Source organism: Macaca thibetana, chromosome 1 (genome assembly GCF_024542745.1).
Source record: "Macaca thibetana thibetana isolate TM-01 chromosome 1, ASM2454274v1, whole genome shotgun sequence".
Classification (NCBI taxonomy): Eukaryota; Metazoa; Chordata; class Mammalia; order Primates; family Cercopithecidae; genus Macaca; species Macaca thibetana.
The window spans coordinates 92248869-92275908 of record NC_065578.1 but is presented as its reverse complement, the minus strand read 5'-3'; the positions used below and the strand labels follow the sequence as shown (position 1 = coordinate 92275908).

General features: G+C 39.5%; 1 protein-coding gene across 1 annotated transcript in view; it reads left to right on the top strand.

Annotated features, from left to right (window-relative positions):
- DIPK1A (divergent protein kinase domain 1A) overlaps positions 1–27040 on the top strand; it is a 120710-nt gene that overhangs the window by 61412 nt on the left and 32258 nt on the right. Inside the window, exon 2 of the mRNA XM_050806935.1 lies at positions 23753–23887. Coding sequence (XP_050662892.1) covers positions 23753–23887 — 135 coding nt within the window. The remainder of the gene's footprint in view (positions 1–23752; positions 23888–27040) is intronic.

Sequence of the window (27040 nt, the reverse complement as noted above, 5' to 3'; positions counted from 1 at the left end):
AATCCCACTGCTAGGTGTATACCCAAAAGAAAGGAATTAAGTATATAAAATAGGTTTCTGCATTCCCATTAGATTGTAGCACTATTCACAATAGCTAAGATTTGGAAGCAACCTAAGTGTCCATCAGCAGATGAACAGATAAAGAAAATGTGGTACATATACACAATGGAGTACTGTTCAGCCATAGGGGAGAAAAAATGAGATCCTGTTATTTACAACAACATGGATGGAACTGGAGGTCATTATGTTAAGTGAAATAAACCAGGCATAGAAAGACAAACTTCACATGTTCTCATTTATTTGTGGGAGCTAAAAATTAAAACAATTGAACTTATAAAGAGTAAAATATGGCTATTAGAGACTGGGAAAGGTAGTGGTGTGGACGGGAAGTGGAGATAGTTAATGGGTATGAAAATATAGTTAGACTGAATAAGATCTAGTATTTGTTAGCACAACAGAGTAATTACAGTCAACAGTAATTTATTGTACATTTTTAAAAAATAAAAGGGTATAATTGGAATGTGCATAACATAAAGAAAAAATAAATGCTTGAGGTGATGGATACCCCATTTACCCTGAGTTGATTATTATGCATTGCATGCCTGTACAAAATATCTCATGTACCTCATAAATATATATACCTATAATGTACCCATAAAAAATAAAAATTAAGAAAAATTCTATTGCCATCTTTTGCTTATAGGTATATGCTGCATATTTAAGAGATTTATAGCAACATTCACTTAAAACATAATTTACAAGATACCCATTACCCTAAACACCATAGATAATTCTATCAGTGTATTTTCATGAGGATCTTTGGGTAATTATTTTTCAGCATTTTCCCATATGGCAAGGTGAAGCCTATTATTTTTCTAAGTACTTGTGTTGCTGTAAATAACCACCAGTATGGAAGGTGCCTCAATTCCCTGCAATGCCATAGCAAAAACACTTTTATTTAGAAATAGCCTCAGTGCAATTTCTTTGTAAGTCAGCTGTTTCCTTCTAAGTAAAAATTACTTTGATCAAAAGATCTGTCATTTGTCTCTGAAACATTTTCTGTAAGTTTTGTTTTGGTTTTAGCCTTCTTTGGAATTTAAGGGAGAAATGGGAAGACAATTTTGGATTAACACCTGTCTGAGAAATTCCAAAATTAGAAATGGCCATCTGGTTTACATGTTTCGCAAAATAGAATTTTACCATTCCAAAGAGATTTTTAGGCTCATCTAAAAACTGCTGCAGCTGTCAACGTTTTACTATCAAACTGAAAAGAGAATAGTTAAATAGGTGTTGGTGATGTTCATTCTAAGAAGGAATGCTACAGTAACAACCTTTCTCTGTTCTCTGAGACACTTAGATGGGTAGTTTAAGGCCGTATTTCTCATTACTTGGGCCCACATAACCTGACAGCTTATCTTAGATTTCACTGTTTTAATTATTTTAGGTCGAACCCAAAGAATTCAAACTTGGTAGCTCTTACAATACCTGAATTTGACCTAGGTCATCCCTATGTTGAGGGTCCTTTAGATTTTGACTAGCTTTCCTGCCTCCTGTAATCACTTTGATGTACATTTCCTAGATAAATCCCTGAAATTCTGCATTTTAGAAGTTCTGAGTTGGTCATTCATAGCTCTTATCAGTGCCCCACAGGTCTAAGTATAACTGGACTTTGACCAGAGTTAGTACTTAACATTAAGAGAGCATATTTTTTGAAATGTCAAGGCCACTGTCAAAGAAATGAAACTAAAACTGTAATTGCCTATAGAATTGGATGCTGGAGAAGGTAAAATGCAGTGAATGTTAATTGTTACAAGCATTTTAGAAAGCAGTGTAACATTAAGCTGGGCACAGTGGTTCACCCCTGTAATCCCAGCACTTTGAGAGGCCAAGGTGGGAGGATTTCTTGAGACCAGGAGTTCAAGACCAGTCTGGTCAACGTGGCAAAAACCCTGTTTCTACAAAAAATAACAAAAATTAGCCTGGAGTGGTAGTGTGCGCCTGTAGTCCCAGCTACTTGTGAGGCTGAGGTGGGAGGATCACCTGAGGTCCTGGGAGGTCAAGGCTATAGTGAGCCACTGCATTCCAGCCTGGGCAGCAGAGTGGGATCCTTTCTCAAAAAATAAAGAAATAAAAAGAAAGCAGTATAACATGTTTCAGAAATTTTAAAAACTGCAATGCATACCCCTTGACCTAAGAATTTTACTTACTGAATATCTCTCTTGAGGAAATAATCAAAAACTCAGGCACACTCCAAGTGACATCAGCAAGATGGCTGACTAGAAGCCCCTCGTGCTCATCATCCTCACAAAGAACCCAAACAATGGCTAAACCACATTTTAATGAAAATAACTGAATGAGAGTACTGGAGTACGTTGGAGAAATCAAAGAAACAGGTGAGCACAGGAACTTGGTAGGCCCACATAGAGAACGGAAGGAAACACTGGCCTCCACCACCCCATTCTCCAGTCAGGATCAGCTGGAAACCAGGGGAAGTTTCTCCCTACAGTGAGGAGGTAAGCAAGAGGCTCTTAGCAACCCCTGTCAACACCTTGGCCAACTATAGACCTCACCACTAGGGTCCCGGGCAGTTTTCACAGACACTAAGGCCAGCTGAGGGAGCCACCTAGAGTCCACATAGCTATGGTCTCCCCAAGGACGAAGAAGTAGACACTGTGCTCCACTCCTTGTGGGCCTCCTGGCTACTGCACTATGCCATCTTGGAACCGGTACTGTGTCTGGAGTGTGTCTTCCTCCATGGATGAGTAGCCACAGCTCCCCTTCATCCCTGAGGCTAAGCTACTACTGAACTACCCCAGCCCAGTGGCCACACATCCCCAAGCCAAGCTGTAAGTAGCGTTTACACTCTTCCGTGGGGACAAGTGGAGGTGGAGCTACTCCATCTACCCCTTACCCTGCCCTTTGGGCCAGAGCTGAAGTAGTAATCTGTCTCTTGGGAAAACAGTACTTAGGCTGCTCAGGCCTCCCCAGTGCCTAAGTTGAAGCAGCACTCTGCATCCCAGAAAACAATGCCTTGGCTGCCCAGAGTGGTCACACACCTCGGTACCTAAGGTGAAGTGGCACCCTGCATCCCAGGGAAATGGTGCCTGGGCTTCCGAGAACATTCACACACTACCCTCCCGTATCCCCCCACCAGCCAATCTGAGCTGAGGTGGCACTTCACCCACTAGGTAATCAGTGCACTGGCTAAGCTGAGCAGCTGTGCGTCCCAGGGCTGAGCTGATGTAATATCCTGTGTCCTAGGGAAACAGAGCAGTGGCTGAGCTGAGACATCCCACCTTATAAGCCAAACAGCTTTAGTACCCTGCTTCCCTGGAACTGGACTAGCTCCCTAGAGTCTGAGCTGCTGACACCCCTCTCCTTGGGTAGATAGTCATTGCTCTGCATTCCCTGCCTCCCAGGGCCCAAAAAACAGCTGTGTTCCATTATTCTGGGATATTTGCTGTCACTGCACCTGGCATCACAGAATCTGAGATACTTCCAGGTCCCACCATCTCAGGGTATAGAGTCACTACTACACAGTGCCTTATCCCCTGGGACCTGAATTGTTACTGAGCCGTATTGGCTTAGGTTTCCAAATTGCAGCCATACCCTGCTCCTGAATCCCAAATCTCCAGAGCACCTCTTCCTCCCCAGAGTGGGGTCAGTGCTATGCCTTGACCCCTAAGGGTCCAATCACAGCTACAGACTAGCTCCATGGACCCAAGCTGCTAGGGAGTACTTCACAATCACAGATCGTAGCTCAGTGGGCAGCCTACATCCAACCTGCCACAGAAAATGAACCTGTGCCCCAAGGCCCAGCTGCTACAATAGGTTGGCAAAAACCTGCACCTAGGACCCTGGCCTCACAGCTGCTCTGAACCCCGGCTCCCAGAACCCAGCACTGCTACAGCTGCTTGTAGGCCATGTCAGACCTGACACCAAGAAGGATCCCCTCAGTTAAGTCTCCCCATTGTGGGGAAACTAACAATAGAAGGACCCCAAAGGCCCTTGACACTGAGGACATTAACAACCTATGCTACCACCCTGCCACAACCACAGACTTCTTCTATAGCCTATGCCATTGAGGTGTCTGCAGTTATTGCTAACATTGAACACAGCTGAAGAAGCTACACAGAGACTGTACCACTACACTTATCTGGACAGAGTCATTGCATGCTTCCTAACCAGCATGCTAAGTTCCAACTATGGGTGAAAGTTTTTCTCTATGAAAACTGCTTTAGAAAGTTTTGAAGAAACAGTTGTTGCTCCAGCTGCACAGACATCAACACATGGACATAAGAAACATGAAAAAGCAAGGAAAGCTGAAGAAAAGCAAGAAAAGCCACTTTTACCAAGCCAGGATCTGTGAGTATGATATACCCCTTAGCAGCTTGGGTCCATGGGGCTAGGTTGTAGCTGTAATTCTACCCTTGGGGGCAGGGCACAACACTGGCCCCACTCTGGGGAAGAAGGGGTGCTCTGAAGATTTGGGCCTCAGGAGTAGGGTAGGGCTGCAATTTGGAAACCTGACACTGCCAAAGGAACATAACTCTCTAGTGACAGACCCCAGTGAAAAGGAAATCAGTGAATTTCTGGAAAAGGAATTCAAAATAATGATCTTAAGGAAACTAAATGAGATACAATACAAGAAAATACAGATAGACAATGAAGTCAGGAAAACAATTCCTGATATGACCAAGAAATTCAACAAAGAGATAGAATCATAAAAAAGAACCAAACAGAAATTTTGCAGCTGAAGAGGTTGATGAATGAAAAGATACATTAGAGAGTTTCAACAACAGACTTGATCAAGCAGAAGAATCTCTGGATTTGAGGGCAGATTATTTGAAATTACCTAGTCAGAGAAAAAAAAGTAAGAATGAAAAACAGTGAAGAAAGCCTACAAGACTTATGGGACACCATTAAGTGAACAAATATTTGTCTTATGGGAGTTTCAGAAGGAGAAAAGAAGGGAAAAGGTGGAGAAAACCTACTTGATGAAATAATAGCTGAAAACTTCCAAGACTGAGGAGAGGTGTAGACATCTAGATCAAGGAACTCAAAGATTCAACCCAAAATGATCCTATCTGAGGCACATTAGAGTCAAATTGTCAAAAGTCAAAAACAAAGACAGAATTCTAAAAACTCCAAGAGAAAAGTGTTAAGTCACATATAAGTGATCCCTCATTAGACTAACAGCAGATTTATCTGCAGAAACCTTACAGGCCAGGAGAGAATGGGATGTGCTGAAAGAAAAAAAAAATAGCCAGCCAGGAATACCACAGCCAACAAAGCTATCCTTCAGAAATGAGGGAGAAATAAAGCGTTTCCCAGATAAGCAAAAATAAAGGGAATTCAACACCACTAGACCAGCCTTATAAGAAATGCTTAAGGAAGTCTTATCTCTGGAAGTGAAAAGATAATCATCACTATCATGAACACACAAAAGTATAAAACTTACTAGTAGAGCAGATTCATGAAGGAGAACAAGAAAGGAATGAAACCATAGCACTACAAAATACCACCAAACGACAATGATAAACATTAAGAGAGGAAAAAAGGAACAAAGGATATACAAAACAACCAGAAAACAATTAATAAAATGAAGAAGCAAGTTCCTCCCTATCAATAATAAGCTTTAATAGAAACAGATTAAATCCCCCACTTAAAAAGTATAGACTGGCTGAATGGATGAAAAAACCATTACCCAGCTATATGCTGCCTGCAAGAAACTCACTTCAGTTGTAAAGACACATATAGACTGACAGTGAAGGGATGGAAAATGATATTTCACACAAATGGAACCTAAAAGTGAGCAGAAGTAGCTATGCTTATGTCAGATAAAACAGACTTTAAGTCAAAAAGTATACGAAAAGACAAAGACGGTCATTACATAATGTTAAAGGGATCAATTCAGCAAGAGGATATAACAATTATAAATATATATGAACCCAACACTGTAGTACCCAGATATATAAAAAGCAAATCTTATTTGATCTAAACAGAGAGATAAACTCCGATACAATAAAAGTTGGGGGTTTCAGCACTCCACACTCAGCATTTGGATAGATCATCTAGACAGAAAATCAACAACAGAAATAAATATAAAGTACATTTTAGGCCAAGTGCAATTGCTCATGTCTGTAATCCCAACACTTTGAGAGGCTGACATGGGAGGATATTTGAACCCAGGAGTTTGAGGTCAGCCTGGGCAACATAGGATGACCCCCGTCTATACAAAAACATTAAAAGCAAAATAGCCAGGCATGGTGGCACGTGTCTGTGGTCGCAGCTACTCGGGAAGGTGAGGTGGGAGGGTTGCTCGAGCCCAGGAGGTCAAGGCCAGTGAGCCATGATTGTGCCAGTGCACTCCAGCCTGGGTGACAGAGTGAGACCCTGTCTCTAAATAAGACAGGCTCATACCTGTAATCCCAGCACTTTGGGAAGTCAAGGTGGAAGGATCACTTGAAGCCAAGAGTTTGAGACCAGCCTGGGCAACAAAACAAGACATTATCTCCACAAAAACAATAAACAAAAATTACCAAGGTGTGGTGGTTCACACCTATAGTCCTAGCTACTCAGGAGGCTGAGGTGAGAGAATCCCTGGAGCCCAGTAGTTCAAGGCTGCAGTGAGCTATGTTCATACCACTGCACTCTGTCCTGGATGACAGGGTGATATGTTTCGTGATGTGGTTTGAATGTTTGTCCCCTCCAAATCTCATGTTAAAATGTAATTCCCAGTATTGGAGATGGGGTCTGGTGGGAGGTGTTTGGATCATGGGGGTGGATCTCTCATGAATGGCTTAGCACCATCCCCTTGGTAATGAGTGAGTTATTGCTCTGAGTTCATGTGAGATCTGGTTGTTTAAAAGTGTGTAGCACTTCCCCATGCTCTCTTCACCATGTGACAGGCTGATTCCCTGTCACTTTCATCATGACTGTAAATTGCCAGAGGCCCTCATCAGAAGCTGAGCAGATGTTGGCACCATGCTGCTTGTACCTTGTACAGCCTGCAGAACTGTGAGCCAGTTAAACCTCTTGTTTTTTTGTTTTGTTTTTTTGAGATGGAGTCTCGCTCTGTTGCCCAGGCTGGAGTGCAGTGACACAATCTTGGTCCACTTCAACCTCCATCTCCCAGATTCAAGCAATTTTCCTGCCTCAGCCTCCCAAGTAGCTGGGACTACAGGTGCACGCCACCACACATGGCTAATTTTTGTATTTTTAGTAGAGACAAGGTTTCACCACATTGGCCAGGCTGGTCTTGAACTCCTGACCTCAAGCGATCCACCTGCTTTGGCCTCCCAAAGTGTAGACCTCTTTTTTTTTTTTTAAATGAATTAGCCTCAGGTATTCCTTTATAGTGATACAAAACAAATTAATACACCTTGTCTCTTACAAAAAGAAAAAAAGGAACTTCTGATATTGTACAAACAGGAAGTTAAACAACATGCTCCTGAGTGACCAATGGGTCAGTGAAGAAATGAAAAAGGAAATGTTTTAATGTATTAAGAAATGAAAATAGAAACACAATATAACAAAACCTGTGGGATACAGCAGATTAAGAGGGAAATTTATAGCAATAAACACCTACATCCAAAAAATAGAAAGATTTTAAATAAATGAATTGACAGTGTATCTCAAGGAATTAGAAAAGCAAGAATAAACCAAACCCAAAATTAGAAATAAATAAATAATAAAGATCAGCTAAAAAAAAAAAAACACAAAAGATCAACAAAATGAAAAATTGGTTTTTCAAAAAGACAAAGTTGGTAAACCATTAGCTGGACTAACCAAGAAAAAAGAGAAAATACCTGAATAAATAAAATCAGAAATGAAAAAGGAGATATGACAACTAATAACACAGAAATACAAAGTATCATTGGAGACTTTGTATCATGAACAAATACACCAACAAATTAGAAAGCTAGAGGAAATGGATAAATTTTTGGACACATATTTTCTACCAAGACTGAACCAAGAAGAAATAGAAAACCTGAACAGACCAATTACAAATAATGAGATTGAATCTATGAATTTGTAATAAAATGTTGCCTATCAGAAAAAGACCCAGTACCCAATGGCTCCACTGCAGAATTCTACCAAACATTTGAAGAACTAATACCAATTCTCAAACTCTTCCAGAAAACTGAAAAAAAGGGCATTCTTCCAACTCATTCTATAATGCCAGTGTTACCTCAATACCGAAACCAGAGAAGGACACCAGAAAAAAGAAAACTATAGGCTAATATACCTGATGAACATAGATGTAAAAATCCTCAATAAAATACTAACCAACTGAATCCAGCAGCACATTGGAAAAATCATTTACCATGATTTATTTGGGATTTATTCAGGGGATGCAAAGATAGGTCAACGTACACAAATCAATAAATATGATACATTACATTAACAGAACTGAAGACAAAAACGATATGATCATTTTAATAAATACCAAAAACTATTCAATGAAAGTAAACACCTTTTCATGATGAAAACTCTCAACAAATTGGATATAGAAGGAAAATACCTCACCATGATAAAGGCCATGTATGATAAACCCACAGCCAACATGATACTGAACAAGGAAAAGCTGAAAGCTGTTTCTCTAAGATCTGGAACAAGACCAGGATGCCCACTTTCACCGCTTTTATTCAACATAGTACTGGAAGTCCTAGCTAGAGCAATTAAGCAAGAGAAAGAAAGAAAGGGCATCCAGTTAGAAAGGAGGGCGCGGTGGCTCAAGCCTGTAATCCTAGTACTTTGGGAGGCCGAGACGGGCGGATCACGAGATCAGGAGATCGAGACCATGCTGGCTAACACGGTGAAACCCCGTCTCTACTAAAAAATACAAAAAACTAGCTGGGCGAGGTGGCGGACGCCTGTAGTCCCAGCTACTCGGGAGGCTGAGGCAGGAGAATGGCTTAAACCCGGGAGGCGGAGCTTGCAGTGAGCTGAGATCTGGCCACTGCACTCCAGCCTGGGTGACAGAGCGAGACTCCGTCTCAAAAAAAAAAGAAAGGAGGGAGTTACATTGTCCCTGTTTGCAAATGACATAATCTTTTTTTAAAAATTTATTTTTTTAATTATACTTTAAGTTCTAGGGTACATGTGCACAATGTGCAGGTTTGCTACATATGTATACATATGCCATGTTGGTGTGCTGCACCCATCAGCTTGTCATTTACATCAGGTATATCTCCCAATGCCATCCCTCTCCCCTCCCCCCTCCCCACAATAGGCCCTGGTGTGTGATGTTCCCCTTCCCGTGTCCAAGTGATCTCATTGTTCAATTCCCACCTATGAGTGAGAACATGCGGTGTTTGGTTTTCTGTTCTTGTGATAGTTTGCTGAGAATGATGGTTTCCAGCTGCATCCATGTCCCTACAAAGGACACGAACTCATTCTTTTATGGCTGCATAGTATTCCATGGTGTATATGTGCTACATTTTCTTAATCCAGTCTGTCACTGATGGACATTTGGGTTGATTCTAGGTCTTTGCTATTGTGAATAGTGCCGCAATAAACATACGTGTGCATGTGTCTTTATAGCAGCATGATTTATAATCCTTTGGGTATATACCCAGTAATGGGATGGCTGGGTCAAATGGTATTTCTAGTTCTAAATCCTTGAGGAATCGCCACACTGTTTTCCACAATGGTTGAACTAGTTTACAATCCCACCAACAGTGTAAAAGTGTTCCTATTTCTGCACATCCTCTCCAGCACCTGTTGTTTCCTGACTTTTTAATGATTGCCATTCTAACTGGTGTGAGATGGTATCTCATTGTGGTTTTGATTTGCATTTCTCTGATGGCCAGTGATGATGAGCATTTTTTCATGTGTCTGTTGGCTATATGAGCAAATGACATAATCTTATATATAGAAAACCCTAAAAGCTCTACCAAAAAACTCTTAGAACTAATCAATGAATTCAGTAAAGTTGCAGAATACAAAATCAATATACAAAAATCAGTAGCATTTCTATACATCAACAATGAACTAGCAGAAAAAGAAATTAGGAAAGCAATCCCATTTACAATAACTACAATAAATAAATTACATACATACATACATACATACATACATACATACATACATAAAATCTAGGAATAAATTTAAGGAGGTGAAGGATCTCTACAAGGAAAACTATAAAACACTGATGAAAGAAATTGAAGAGGACACACAAAAAAGTGGAAAGACAGCCGGGCATGATGACTCACGCCTGTAATCTCAGCACTTTGGGAGGCCAAGGCCGGCACACTGCTTGAGTTCAGGAGTTCAAGACCAGCCTGGGCAACATGGCAAAACCCTGTCTCCACCAAAAATACAAAATAATTAGCTGGGCATGGTGGCACATGTTCTGTAGTCCCAGCTACTTGGGAGGCTGAGGTGGGAAGATTGCTTGAGCCCAGGAGACAGAGGCTGCAGTGAGTTGAGATTACATCACTGCACTTCAGCCTGGGTGACAGAGTGATACCCCATCTCAATTTAAAAAAAAAAGGAAAGATATCTCATGTTCATGGATTGGAAGAATTAATATTGTTAACATGACCATACTACCGAAAGCAATCTACAGATTCTGTGCAATCCCTATCAAAATATCAATGACATTATTCACTGAAATATAAAAAAGCAATCTTAAGGCTGGGCACGGTGGCTCAAGCCTGTAATCCCAGCACTTTGGGAGCCCGAGATGGGCGGATCACGAGGTCAGGAGATCAAGACCATCCTGGCTAACATGATGAAACCCCGTCTCTACTAAAAAAATACAAAAAACTAGCCGGGCAAGGTGGCGGGCATCTGTAGTCCCAGCTACTCGGGAGGCTGAGGCAGGAGAATGGCATAAACCCGGGAGGCAGAGCTTGCAGTGAGCTGAGATCTGGCCACTGCACTCTAGCCTGGGTGACAGAGCGAGACTCCGTCTCAAAAAAAAAAAAAAAAAAAGCAATCTTAAAACTAATATGGAACTATAAGAGACCCTGAATAGCCAAAGTAATCCTGAGAAAAAAGAACAAAGCTGTAGGCATCACACTACCAGATTTCAAAATATACTGTAAAGCTGTGGTAACAAAAACAGCATGGTCCTAGCCATAAAAACAGACCAATAGACCAATGGTACAGAACCCAGAACCCAGAAATAAACAGCTATCTGAATTTTTTTTTTTTTTTTTTTTTTTTTTTTTTTTTTTTTTTTGAGACGGAGTCTCACTCTGTCGCCCAGACTGGAGTGCAGTGGCGCAATCTCGGCTCACTGCAAGCTCCGCCTCCCGGGTTCACGCCATTTTCCTGCCTCAGCCTCCCGAGTAGCTGGGACTACAGGCGCCCGTTACCACGCCCGGCTAGTTTTTTGTATTTTTTAGTAGAGACGGGGTTTCACCGTGTTAGCCAGGATGGTCTCGATCTCCTGACCTCGTGATCCGCCCATCTCGGCCTCCCAAAGTGCTGGGACTACAGGCTTGAGCCACCGCGCCCGGCCGAGCTATCTGATTTTTGATGAAGGTGCCAAGAACATTTATTGGGAAAGGGACTGTCTCTTCAGTAAGTAGTGTTGGAAAAACTGGATAGCCATATGGAGAAATATGAAAATAGACCTCTATCTCTCACCATATTAAAAGTCAACTCAAAATGGATTAAAGACTTGAATAGAAGGCATGAAGCTATGAAACTATTAGTAAAAAGCATAGGGTAAACACTTCATGACACTAGTTTGGGCAAAGATCTTATGGAGAAGACCTCAAAAGCGCAGGCAAAGTAGACAAATGGGATTATATCAAATTAAAGCTTCTGCACAGCAAAGGAAAAAAATCAACAGAGTGAAGAGACAATGTGCGGAATGAGAGAAAATATTTGTAAACTATTCATCTAACAAGGATTAATATCCAGAATATACAAAGAGCTCAACAGCAAAACAACAACAACAACACATAATTCTATTTAAAACTGGGCAAATGAGTTGAATGGGCATCTCTTAAAAGAAGACATATGAATGACCAACAGGTACATGAAAAAATGTTTAACATCACTAATCATCAGGGAAATGCAAATAAAATCCACAATGAGATATCTAAACCCAGTTAGAATGGCTATTTTCAAAAAGACAAAAAATAACAAATGATGGTGAGGATGTGGAGAAGTAGGAACTCTCTTACACTGTTTGTGGAAATGTAACTTAGTGTAGCCATTATGGAACTCAATATGGAGGTTCCTCAAAACACTAAAAATAGAACTACCATATGATCCAGAAATTCAGCTACTGGGCATATATACCAAGGAAAGGTAATCAGTATGTTGAAGAAGTATCTGCACTCTCGTATTTATTGTAGCGCTATTCACAATAGCCAAGAAATAGGATAAACCTAAGTGTTCATTGACAGATGAATAAAGAAAATGTGATATATATACATAATGGAATACCATTTAGCCATAAAAAAAGTGAAATTTTGTCATTCACAGCCACATGGATGAGCTTGCGGGACATTATATTAAGTGAAATAAGCCAGGTACAAAAAGGTAAATGTTGCATGATCTTACTCACATGTGGAAGCTTAAAAAGTTGAGCTTATAGAAGTAGAGAGTTGAAGAGTGGTTACTGGAGGTGGGAAAGGGTAAGGGGAGGAGGGGAATAACCAAGGATTAGTTAACAGATAACAAAAGCACAGCTAGATAGGAGGAGTAAGTTCAAGTGTTCTATAGCAATATAGGGTGACTATAATTAACAATTCATTGTTTTTCCAATAATAGAAGAGAGGATTTTCAATGTTCCAAATACAAAGAAATGATCAACGTTTGGGGTGATGGGGAAAAAAGGAATAGTGTTCCATACTAGATTGTTATTTAATAAATTCTTACCTAATTTTTTTTTTTAAAACTCAGGTAACTATTTATGTATTTAATGCAGTAGGCAGTAGAGTAGAGTGAATGCAGGCTCTGAAGCCAGACTGCCTCCATTCAAAGCCTGGTTCTCCTACTTATGACTAGTATGGCCCTGCTTATCCTCTGTATGTTTCTCAGTTTTTCCATCTGTAAAATGACGAATAGTCCCCTACTCATAGAATTCTTGTAAAGGGATAATAGTAGTCTCCTCCAGTATCAGTTAGTTACCCCAGCAATGCTGCATAATAAATTTCCCCAAAACTTAGTGACATACCATAAGCATTTATTTCTCAATCGCACATCTCCAGGTCAGCTGGAGTCCCACTATTCTAGGCTTGGCTTGACTTCATTTTGGTTCAAGCGGGCTATAGTATAACTTATTTTTGTGTGTGTCGGTAGACTACTAGGGATCTGTTCTACTGGCAGTATCTGACATGAAAGAGAGCAAGTTCAGTTGCATAGTTTTCTTTTTCTTTCCTTTTCTTTGCTTTTTTTTTTTTTTTTTTTTTTTTTTTTTTTTTGAGACAGGGTCTCCCTCTGTCACCCAGACTAGAGTACAGTGGTGTGATCACAGCTTACTGCAGCCATGACATCCCAGTCTCAATCAATCCTGTCACCTCAGCCTCCCAAGTAGCTGGGATTACAGACGCATGCTACCATGCTCAGCTAATTTTTTTTTTTTTTTTTGTACAGATGGGTTCTTCCTATGCATCTCTAGTTGGTCTCAAACTCCTGGGCTCAAGTGGTCCTCCTGCTTGGCCTTCTAAAAGCTGGAATTACAGGTGTGAGCCACTACACCTGGCCCAATTGCATACTTTTATTTGCATCTAATGTTTGCACTTAACAAACATTGACTAAAGCAAGTCACATGGCTGAGCCCAACACCAATAAGTCAGGGAAGGTGAGGCAGTGGGAGAGAATGAATATTTGCTGAACAGTCCAGGGGTCAGCAAACTATTTTGGTAAAGAGCCAGATGGTAAATATGTTTTGCTTTGTTGGCCATATTGTCTCTGTTGCAACCACTGAACTCTGCCGTTATAGCATGAAAGCAGCCTTAGATAATAATGTACCAACAACGAGAGTGACTGTGTTCCAATAAGCTATATTTACAAAACCAAGCAGCAGACTGGATTTGGCTCATGGGCCATAGTTTTCCAACTCCTAACTAATTTACCACATCAGCTCATAGAGTTTTATGAGGATTAAGTATATTAATATATAGAAAGTGCTTTTAACATTCCTCTCCAGAGTAGCACTAATAAATATTGGCTTTCATTTATTGTTTGTTATCACTATCCAATATTATAGCACAATATTGGAAATAATAAAAATATTAAACAATACAGATAGGGTTAAATAAGTTATGGCATACCTGTGCTGCAAAATGTTATACATCCATTTAAATACCAAAAAAAATTGATATTTAAATGGATGTATAACATTTTACAGTATGGGTACAGTGGCTCACGCATATAATCCTAGCACTTTGGGAGGCTGAGGCAGGCCCATTGCTTGAGTCCAGGAATTCGAGATCACCCTGGGTAACATAGTGACACGCTGTCTTTATTTAAAAAGAAAATTTTTTTTAATATCAATTTTTTTTTGAGGCAGGGTCTTGCTCTGTCACCCAGGCTGGAGTACAATAGCACATCATCACTTACTGCAGCCTCAATCTCCCCAGCTCAAGCAATCCTCGTGCCTCAGCCTTCCAAGTACCTGGGACTACAGTGCAAGCCACTGTGCCTGGCTAATTTTTTATTTTTTGTAGAGACAGGGTCTCACTGTGTTATCCAGGCTGGTCTCGAACTCCTGGACTCAAGCAATCCACCCACCTTGGCCTCCCAAAGTGCTGGGATTACAGGCATGAGCCTCTGTGCCCAGTCTTAAATATCAATTTTTTGAAGATATATCAAGACTATATAATGGCATAAAAACATGTTTATGTTAAATGAGAAAAAGAGATAAGTAATGTTTCATATGACCCCAACCTTATTTTTCTTATAATATATTTTAAACATGGAAAACAGGTAGGAAAGGAGTATGTCAAATGGGATCATTTAATTTTTTAATGTAATTATTCATTGTCCATTTTTTCTCCACTGGGCATAGCAATCTGGCATTATTTCAATAAGAAGGATGGAATCTGGGTTCACTGAAAACTCTTCTAGCTCTAATGTGTTTATCATTTTATATTCCACTTGTGTTTTAATTGCTTAACAAACTAAGTATTTACCTTCAGAGATGGCTGATTAGAATGGATTAGATGGGGCTGGGCGAGGTAGCTCATGCCTATAATCCCAGAACTTTGGGAGGCCGAGGGAGGCGGATCACCTGAGTTAGAGACCAGCCTGGCCAACGTGGCAAAACCCCATCTCTACTAAAAATACAAAAATTAGCGGGGTGTGGTGGTGCACGCCTGTAATCCCAACTACTTGGGAGGCTGAGGTAGGAGAATCGCTTGAACCTGGGAGGCAGAGGTTGCAGTGAACTGAGATTCCAGCCTGGGAGACAGAGCGAAACTCCATCTAAAAAAAAAAAGAATTAGATGGTCACTTTCCAATTTTTTTTTGTTGTTGTTGTTAAAGAAATGTTGTTCTGTTCTAGGACTCCTGGAAATCTATGTCAGAGTACCAAACAATGGGAAGAGCGTATCTCCTCACTGAGTCTCAGGCTGTATGAACAGTAGCTCCTTTGGGACCACATTCCCTGAGCAACCACAGTCCTTTCAGTGATAACAAAGGCAGAATACTGATACTTGGAGGTGAACAACCTCCTCCACCCCTCCCTGGCCTCTTCAGTATTTGGACATATACCTCTGCTTTTTTATGTATCAAGGGGAGATTAGCTTTCAATATTTAATTACCATGTGTCTAGGAGTCACATGAATAAAGACTGGAAAGGAAGCTTCAGAACCCCGTAGCCTCTTTCACCAATCTCACAGAATATTAGCAATTAAAGTTAATTTATTTTTTAAAACCCTTTACAGTAATAAAGTTTTATCTAAATTATAATCAGCCCCTGGATACTCCAAGAGTCTAAGCTATGTTGAAAATTGTTATATTAATAAGCTTGTAAGTACTTAGAAGTAACTACTCCAAGTAAATTTTGCCCTAAAATATGCTTTAGACTCTGAAGTATAAAAGGACCATGCATTCTCATCTCTAAGTTTAGGTAAAACAGAGTTAAACTTTATTTTTAGTAATTGAATCATTAGTGAGTTTAAGTGCCAATTAGGATTCCCATCAAAGATTTGTGTGTGGCTATTGCATGTTTTAGTAAGCACTAGATCCACTGTGGCACCTTAGGCCTAATCTCAGGGAGAAATGGACACCTGATTTGCCCATTCTGGTGGCAGAATCTTAACATCTTAACTGCAATAATAAGGTAATATGAATTCTATTATGTCTATATCGCAAGGAGTGTTTTTGTTTGTTTGTTTATTTGTTTGTTTGTTTCAAGACAGGGTCTTGCTGTATCACCTAGGCTAGAGTGCAGTGGTGTGAACATGGCTCACAGTAGCCTTGAACTCCTGGGCTTAAGCAATCCTCCTACCTCAGCCTCCTGTGTAGCTGGGACCACAGGCATGTGCCATCACACCCAGCTGATTTTTTATTTTTTGTAGAGATGGGGTCCCACTTTTTTGCCCAGGCCGGTCTCAAACTCCTGAGCTCAAGAAATCCTCAGCCTCCCAAAGTGCTGGGACTATAGGTGTGAGCCACCACTCTTAGTATCATGAGCAATTTCTAATACTTTGGAGTTCTTTATCATGGAACTTGGTGTACATAGCAAAAGATTTGTTGATAGTTATTGAGCCCATCATATGCAATGAGAACTGTTTTCAGTCAACTTAGGCATAAATACATGTGACTACAAATACTATTAATGGCTTCTAATAGGAACTTCCAGTTCTTCTCCTCTAAGGCAGAAGAAAGAATCCTTAATCAGAATGGCCAAGAAGGCTGTCTCTATTCTAGTTGGGATGTCCCCATTGCTTTTCTCCTTACCCCTAGACCCTGCTTTGCTGATCCTCTTCTGGAGTGGTAGCTGGTCTCCAAAGAAGACCCCTCAGTGAACCATGCCTACTAGTAGTCATTCCCTTATGTGGTCCTTTCCTGTGTTAATTCTGAGCTGGCCATTTCTAACCAAAAGAATTCTACAGAAATGATGCAGCCTTCCCTTTGCTGTCTTGGAACACTTACTCTGAGCAAAGTCAGCCATCATGTAAGAGGTTCAATTGCCTTGACACCACCAAACTTTGAAGAAGCCCAGCCAGCCACATAAAGCTGTTCCAGCCACCTCAGTTGAGAGGTTGGACATGTGAATGAAGAAGCCATCTATCTGCACATCCAACCCACATAGTCCTTCAGATGGCTCCAGTCTTGATCACAAATGCATGAGAACCTTAAAGAGAGAACTGCTTAGCTTAGTCCGGTCATCCCTCAGAACCATGAGAGACAAATAGTTATTTTAAGCCTCCGAGTTTTAGATGGTTTGTTATATAGCAATGGAAAATCAAAACACTTAGTGTTTTTGCTTATCCTTGTCCTTCTGCACTGGGATGTTGAAGATCCCTATGATGAGTTCTTTTCACCTGCAATTGCAAATGCCAACATTCCTTTTATATATAGATTGCTAGTGGAGGTTACACCTTCCTCCCATATGCTCTGTAAGATGCTGGCTGTCTAATTGTTAATTAAAACCCATCTGCATGCCTGCTTTTTTAACCCTGGGGATGCCTTTTGTTTTCTTAGCCTTGAAGCTTTTTCAACATGTGCCTGGCCTGTGTTCTCTAAAGCAGCTGGAGCAAGGAAAAGGATTATAGTCTTCAGCTTTTGCCAGGAGAAGTCACTTCCTCAGTGGCTAAGACCTAGAATTGCACCCATCCCAGGGCATGTCTGTGACACATCCTGTGTAAAACCTTTAGACTTCCTCCTGGCACAACAGAGTTGGAGCCAAAGCTGTTTCAGCTTTCTAAGCCTAATATCACATCAGCATGTGGTTGAAATATATGTTTCCAAAGTCTCTTTCAAACCTTCTAAGTCTATGATTTTCAGGAACATTGAATATAATATATGGGATACACAGAGTATCTCCTGCAGTGACTGGCACAGAATGCAGCTCCATATTATGTGGATTTTTTTTCCTTACAGAACTTGAAGAGAAAAATATACATTTTTAGATATTTATATTCTTTGTATATAAAAGTATAAAGATTACTTACTGAAAAATCAGTGGAATACTCTACAGCAAAGAAAATGAACAAACTGGCTATATGTATCAGCATGGTTAAATCTCATGGTATAATGCTGAGGGATGGATGCAAGTCGAAATAGAATAGGCTTCTACTTGTGTAAAGTTCAAACAATCAACATCAAACTCTGCATTGTAGGGATACATGATCAGCAGTTAAACTACTTAGAAAAGGCACATAAACCGATGATTATCACGGTAGTCAAGAGCATGTTGGGAGGTTGGGGGTCAGTGAGGGTATTAGAAAATTATGGGGTTTTTATTTATTTATTTATTTTGAGACGGAGTTTCGTTCTTGTCACCCAGGCTGGAGTGCAATGGCACAATCTCAGCTCACGGCAACCTCTGCCTCCTGGGTTCAAGTGATTCTCCTGCCTCAACCTCCCAAGTAGCTGGGATTACAGGCACATGCCATCATGCCCAGCTAATTTTTGTATTTTTAATAGAGATGGGGTTTCACTATGTTGGCCAGGCTGGCCTCGAACTCCTGACCTCAAGTGATCTGCCCGCCTCAGCCTCCCAACGTGCTGGGATTACAGGCATGAGCCACCACACCTGGCCAGAAAATTCTGTATTTTTACCCAAGTGGTAGTTATTTAGATATATGCTTTATAATTATAATATAAGCTGTATTTATATATTTTATATAATTCTATATTAATATTTTACAGTAAAAAAGATTTTTTTAAGCATCGAGAGACTTGTAGATCTTAGAGACATATATAAATACGTACATTAAACACATATATGCAAATATATTTTTCTAATTTAAAAAGTAATACATATTTGTTATAGAAAATTAAGAGAAGAAAAATTTAAATTATCCATAATCCCACCACCTCTTGACAGTTTGAGACAACAACCCTTCATGTTTTGTTTATTTTCTTGCAGTTTCTAAAGTTTTTTGGTGATTTCTCTTTCTAAAAGCCAAATTGGGAACATATCATACATGGGATTTTGAAAGCGGATTTTTTTCACTTAATGTATCACGAGCTATTTCTTTTACTTTGACACTTCTTTGAAATAGTGTTTTACTGTGGAGCCTAGTCACAGGCTTGAGAATCACCCCATGCAATTAATTCCCTAGTTGTTCTTGGCATTTTGTTATGCTGTCAGCCTCTAAGCATAAGAAATATGAACCAGCATTCAGAGAAAATGTGAAAATTATCTGTTTTTTATTGAAACTTTATTTCCTGATTTTTCATAAAATCAAAACACAGAACATGCTCCTGCAAATAAAATCTTTAAACTTCAGATCAAAGAATAATTCAGATTCTCTCTATAAATACAAAAATTCACCTCTTAAAAAGATTAAGAATGCTAAAACAGTGACCAGTAGAATCATATTGCCTTTTTTTTTTTTTTTTGAGACAGAGTCCCCACTCTCAAAATAAAGAACATTTGTGTATAGAGTAATTTGGGGTAAAGTAAAAGGACTTTGTGCTTTACAAGTTTATGAAAGATGCAGAGTATGAAAAATAGATAATAGAAGTAGCCTTTTTTTTTTTTTTTTTTTTTTGAGACGGAGCGTCACTCTGTCGCCCAGGCCGGAGTGCAGTGGCATGATCTCGGCTCCCTGCAACCTCCACCTCCTGGGTTCAAGCGATTCTCCTGCCTCAGCCTCCCGAATCGCTGGGATTACAGGCTCCCACCAACACGCATAGCTAATTTTTGTATTTTTAGTAGAGTCGGGGTTTCACTGTGTTGGCCAGGATGGGCTCGATCTCTTGATTTGATGATCCCCTGGCATCAGCCTCCCAAAGTGCTGGGATTACCGACATGAGCCACTGCACGGCCAGAAGTAGTCTTAACTGGCTAAATTTTGGTATATTGCCTCTTTCTGCCTATTTTTAAAACTTAATGTAAAGTTACAAACAAGAGCAAAGATTTTCAGGTTTGTTTTGAAATAAATTATCACAATGAAATCAAACAGTATTTTAAAAGAAGAAAAATTATTACTATTTTTTAGAGTAGAATTGGCATTTTGTGTCATCATGGGCTTACAATAAAATATTGGCAATCATTTACTCTAGTGATAACTGCTTCTGTTATTTCCAGACAGATGTTATATTTTTAAAATTGAGTAATAGTTTATGCATTAAAGGCTAATTTAAGATAAAACGCTACTGTCGTACAAATTTGGCTCTTTCAACCCCACAATTTTTGTTTTCATTTTATTGTGTAACTGTGGTACAGTTTCTCAAACACATTGTGGGCCTGATGGTGCTTTGCTGTGGGGGGGCTACATTGTACATTGTAGGATGTTTAGCAGCATCTCTAGCTGCTACTCCACAAGATTTCAGTAGCAACCTCCAGTTGGGAAACCAAACACGTCTCCAGACATTGCCAAGTGTCCCCTGTGGGGCAAACTAAGTCCATTTGAGAATCACTGCCATAGTGTATTTACAAAAATTCTTACCCTGCTTTTCAGGAACACAATGAGGAATAAAGCAACATACCATTACCAGCTAGGCACACAATCTGCAGAATAAAAAACTGCTGGGCAGTCATTGTGAATAGTTCAGCATAAATAAAAAGGTCAGATGACATTTCTTAATCAAAGACTACATTATCTAGGTAATTGGTACAGAACAGACCGCTAGAAACATTTTAGTGAGTGGCACACAGGGAAATTAAATTGGTTAATAGCTACAGATGTAATTTATGGCTGTTTCTTCAATCATTATTTTTAAATGTGAGGCTGCAGGATCTGCAGATATTAAAGGACCCATGAAGGTCCTTTTACTACTTTGTGTTATCCCCAAATCACAGCAATTCTCCATGGCAAGCTGGAAGAAAAATGTGTCTCACTCCTTTTGTTATTATGTCTACAACAGGTGATGCCCATGCCCTGCTGGGAACATCATCAATCTAACTTCCTCTCAAAAATGTTTGGCATTCTTTATCATGACAAGTAGTCACTGGGCAATCCAGTTCATAGGGTGTTTTTCCATTTAAACATATGCCAGAAGAAGTAGAAAAACATAGCTATTTGATAGAGAAAAGAAAAATATTTAAATATTATCACAGAACCATTATCACACCTAAAAAAAACTAAAATAATCCTTTACTGTCATCAAGTATACTGTCATTCTTAAAATTTTCAATTGTCTTACAAATGTCATTTTTTACAGGTTTTCATTTGAATCAGGACTCAAAAAAGATACATGTGTTGTAATTATTTGATTTATTTCTCTCATTTTTTGAAATAAGGTCTCTCTGTGTCACCCAGGCTGGAGTGCAGCAGTGCAGTCTTGGCTCACTACAACCTCTGCTTCCCAGGCTCAAGCAATCCTCTCACCCTAACCTCCCAAATAGCTGGGACTGCAGGTGTGAGCCACCATGCTTGGCTAATTTTTATTTTTGTTTTTTGAGATGGAGTCTTGCTCTGTCACCCAGGTTGGAATGCAGTGGCACAATCTCGGCTCACTACAACCTCCGTCTACCAGGTTCAAGCAATTTTCCTGCCTCAGCCTCCTGAGTAGCTGGGATTACAGGTGCATGCCACCACACTCAGCTAATTTTTGTATTTTTAGTATGGGCGGGGTTTTACCACGTTGGCCAGGCTGGTCTCGAACTCCTGACCTCAAGTTATTCGCCTGCCTCGGCCTCCCAAAGTTCTGAGATTACAGGCGTGAGCTCCAGGGTGGCCTTGGCTAATTTTTAAATTTTTTCATAGAGACAGTGGCTCACTATATTGTCCAGGCTGGTCTCAAATTCCTGTACTCAAGTGATTCTCCTACCTCAGCCTCCGAAAGTGCTGAGATTACAGATGTGAGCCACCACATCTAGCCTAATATATTTCTTAAATGGTTTTTATTTTTTCAGTTTCCCCTTCCCCTTTTCTCCCTCCTTGTAATTTATTTGTTGAAGAAACTGGATTGTTTGTATTACAGTGCTTCCCACAGGCTGGAGTTTGCTGATTATATCCTTATAGTGTCACTTACTTAAGTGTCACTTGTGTTCCTCTGTCTCGTGTATTTCCTGTAAACTGGTAGCTGCAGCTAAAAGGCTTGATCAGATTCAGATTCAGTTTTCTTTTTGGCAAGGCCGAAAAGAAGATGATAGCCACTGACAGTATTGTTGGCTTCTTGCCCAGTGACTGGCAAATTGATTTAGCTAACATTTGCTGAATACTTGTGCCCAGCAATATGCTTATATTTTATAGGCATTATGTCATTTCATCTTATTTAGGTTCACAATGTTAGTACATGTCAATTTCTATCTGATGACCAGACCTCTTATTAGAGACGAGTCATCTTAAATATCTTTCAAACAAACCCCATGGTATATACCCCATTGTCATTTATGTGATTTAATTTGGGGTTTAATCTGAATTTTCTTTTTGCTTAGAGCAATTCAAAAGTATCTTGCATTAAAGGCACTTTTTAATTTTAATAATAAAGCTCAAAGACCTACAGTTTTACTGAGAATTCGTTGTACTCAAGCCTTTTGGTACAGGGATTCACCATCTGTTAACCTCACAAAGATATCTAAACCACAAATAGGGCCAACAGAATTCAGTATTTCCTGAGTCTCTTTTTCGTTTGCACTCATTGTCTTCTGCAGGTGCGCTTCTGTCTCATCTCGTTCTGCTTCTTTGCATGCTCACAGTGCCCACAGTCTCCTACTGTTCCCAGTGTGAGAAACTGGCTCGTGATTGTAAAAGCAAAACTAGCTTTTCATTGTTTGTTTACGTATCTTTAATTTATTCTGCCGAATTCTCTTCGTAGTCCTCAGTTCTGCTGTTTATAAAACCAGACCATGGGTGCTACAGACTCAAAAAATAAATGTCAACTAGTCTTGACTTCAAGTGTCACTTTTGAAGATGAAACTGTTTGATATGTAGTTGATGGAAAAAAGGCATCAACCAGCCCGAGTTGCAATTAGAACACAAGAGCACTGGAAACAAAACAATGCAAAGAGGATCCTATTGTGTAGCTTTACAAGTTGACATGCAAAGAGTAATTTATTTTTACTATATCTTAACCCTTCTTCAGTCATTTCTCCTTTAACAGTTGTTAGCGTCTCCTCAGTTTCCAGAATATCTATTAGGTGAAACATTTGGTTGGTTGAACAAAAGGAACATAAAGCCCTGGTGAATACAATAGGGAAATAGAAATGACTGTAGAGCTTAATTTCTGGTTCTGGTTGTCAGTATGAGACATTAGACAAATAGCCAGATTCTCTGTTCTTATTTCTTTAAAACAAAATTATTTTTATCATGATTTTCCTAAAGACCTTTAAGATTCTTATGTGAAACAGTCTTTTGTAAGCTTCTAGTAAATAGGAATTGTACCTCTATTTACCTGATCTCACAAGGTGCCCAGGGTAGCGTGGTACATGTGCTTGTGCCTAAAAAGTAGCTTTGGATGATGGTGGTATTTGAAAGGTTATACATCTTAAAGGATATTTTGTTCCCTTTTTCCTTGGCAGGACCAAGGGGCTTCCTTTTCTGACACCAGTGCTGTTTGGACTCCGTGAAAGTGCACTTTGTTCTAGAATTGCCATATGAAAGCCTAGAATATATATTGGGTTATTCCAAGAAGGGTGAGAAGTCACGTTCTAGGACATCGAATGCTGATTTGGTGCTGAATGAATGATTGTTATGTTCTTTTTTACTCACAGGCTCGCTTCTCATATGTGCGGATGAAATATCTTTTCTTTTCCTGGTTAGCAGTTTTTGTTGGAAGCTGGATAATATATGTGCAGTATTCTACCTATACAGAATTATGCAGAGGAAAGGACTGTAAGAAAATAATAGTAAGTATTTTAAATTTCCTGTTTACTAAAAAGCCTCTTCATAACACACTATATTTACTACTTACATACTTACTAATGATGTTTTTAAAAATAAAAGTTAATTTGACATTAGAATTGTGCTAATCTTCTTAGCTTTTTGATATGACCCGTTAGTAAAGTTTTCCCCACTTTGAAAATTCCAGTGTTCAGAAATTTAAATATATTACACATAGATAAGTTAATGTGGGACATCCTCAATACAAAGAGGTATTTTTATTTTTTAGATATATATATATTTTTTTAACTATATTTAAGTTTTAGTTTATTTCAATCAGATGAGTTTTTTAATGTTTAGACTATAAAAGTTTATTTAAAGGCAGACTTTCTAGAACACATCTTTTGAATAAATGGAGTTACTCTTGAATACCAAAATGTATCTAAAAAGAATATTATTCTGTTTCTATCCTAGTGCTTGGATATATCTCAGAAAAATGACTATCAGTCTAAGATTTCTAGTAGTGATCATTGATTCTGTAGACCTATATTTTAAAAATTTGAGAATTTCAAGTAAATTTAACTCCTTGTTTTCTACTGGTACTTTCTTTTTTCTTTCTTTTTTTGAGATGAAGTCTCGCTCTGTTGCCCAGGCTGGAGTGCAGTGGTGCAACCTCAGCTGATTGCAACCTCTGCCTCCTGGATTCAAGCGATTCTCTTGCCTCAGCCTCCCAAGTAGCTGGAATTACAGGCTTGCACTACCTCGCCTGGCTAATTTTTATATTTTCAGCAAAGACGGGATTTTACCATCTTGCCCAGGCTGGTCTCGAACTCCTGGCCTCAAGTGATCCGCCCTCCTTGACTTCCCAAGGAGCTGGGATTACAGGCATGAGCCACTGCACCTGGCCTCTACCTGTACTTTCTAATATAAAGAATATTAAAACACTTCATCTCAGGATTATATTTGAATAATAATGATTTTGGGAGTTCCAATTATTATAACTTATTAAAGATTCTATAGTTATTGAGTGGCTACTCTTTACCCAGGCCAGTGGTGCGTGCATATAACAGGGAAAAAATGTCTTTGACCTTATAAAACTTACACTGGATCAGGAAAGAAAATGAGTAATTACAGTAAGGTAAGATAAATAAGATAGTAACTGTTATGGGAACATAAGACGGAAACCTGGAGCTTCCCCAAGTTCTAAGAAAATAAAAACCAGTTTAACACGAGGTGCTCCATCAGTCAGGATACAAAAGCGCGTTATTCCGCAGGAGTGTTACAGTCTCTTAACTAGGCAAGGGAGGGGAATGAGTTAGTAAAGAAGAGTCCTAAGTCAAGGTTCAAAGATAGCAATCCTATGTTCATTCCAACTGGCCATTCTAGATCCTTGAGGAATTTTAAGATAGGAGGTACCTCCGGGGCCAATGTACTGGGTACTTTACATGTTCATTAATCCTTAGTATAATAGTGTACAGATAAAGAACTATGACCCAGAGAGACAGGAGAATTTGCCCAAGATAATGGAACCAGAATTTGATCCTAATTCTGTCTCTCTGTGAAGCTCATACTCCTTCTGCTACCCTACATCAGAAAAGACTGACAGAAGAAGTGACAGTTTAATGAAGCTAATAAAACCCCACAAAACTCAGTTTCTAGCCTTCAGTGAAGGAGGAAACAGGAGGTAGTCAAGTTCAAAAACATACAAATAACCAAAACTATTTGAAATGTGTATTTCTCTTTCTCTAGGCCACGTTTCTCAAACTAGGTACCTTGGAGCACATTAATAGATATTCCATGGATAAAATATGTCCCTGGTCAGATGTACTTGGAAACAGAGGGTTAAATAAAGATAACAGCTGACTTTACTGAGGACTTCTTAGGGTCTTTTAAATACCAATGTGTGTTATGCATCTCCAAGACAGAGCAAATATACTTGATCAGAAAAAACCATGTCCCCACCACAGCCCTCCAGGAAGACCTGTTAACATCATCTGGTAATGTCACAAAGACTGTTCTAAGAGATTAAGACAAAATGAAATGGATATGCTTTTAAATATCTTGTATTATTACAATATCCTTCAAATGTAAGGCAAATATTGGTATATATTCTGTCATGAGTAAATTAGAGTTGAAGTGCTTCATTACTTTTCACTTTGATTTAATTTCCCTTTAATTTATAAGAAGTGAAAACAGAACATAATTCTAGCATAATTTAATGGTTAGTGTATCAAACCCTGAAGATAGTGAAAGAGCTTTCTGAGTCTAAAATACATCATTTTCCTAAGACTGGCTTTTAAAAAATTAGAGTTATCCTGCATTTGGGATTATGTTCTTAAAATCTATCATAACTAGTAGTACTAAAGTCAGTAGTACTAAGCTAAGATAGTACTAATATTGTATAGCAATTGTGGGATTGGAACTAAAAAGCAAGCAAAACAAATATTGTTAAAGTATATTTTAGCCAGGCAGGGTGGCATACACATGTAGTCCCACCTACTTGGGACGCTGAGGTGGGAGGATCCCTTAAATCCAGGAATTTTATATTGTAGTGAACTATGATCCTGCCACAACACACTCCAGCCTGAACAACAGAGCAAGACTTCATCTCAAAAATAAAATAACCTTTTAAAAAGTATATTTTAAAGCCACAAAGTGCTAACAAGATAGGAGGGAATTATTTGATCAAGATCTGGGAGAGGATAAGTTTTTTTTTTTTTTTTTTTTTTTTTTTTTGAGACAGAGTTTTGCTCTGACACCCAGGCTGTAGTGCGATGGTGCAATCTCGGCTCACTGCAACCTCTGCCTCCCAGGTTCAAATGATTCTCCTGCCTCAGCCTCCCAAGTAGCTGGGACTACAGGCACCCACCACCACACCTGGCTAATTTTTCTATTTTTAGTAGAGATGGGGTTTCGCCATGTTGGCCAGGCTGGTCTCAAACTCCTAACCTCAGGTGATCCACCTGCCTTGCCCTCCCAAAGTGCTGGGATTACATGCATAAGCCACTGCACCCAGCCACGAGGATAAGATTTTAAAGAGCTGAGCCTAGTTTTTGTGGCTGCTATTAACTGGAGATGTATGATCTAAAATTGAAATATACAGTCTTATGGGGCTAGGGTAATAAAAATCTACTACATCCAACCAAGGATGGGATGGGAACCCTGGCACACCATGCTTT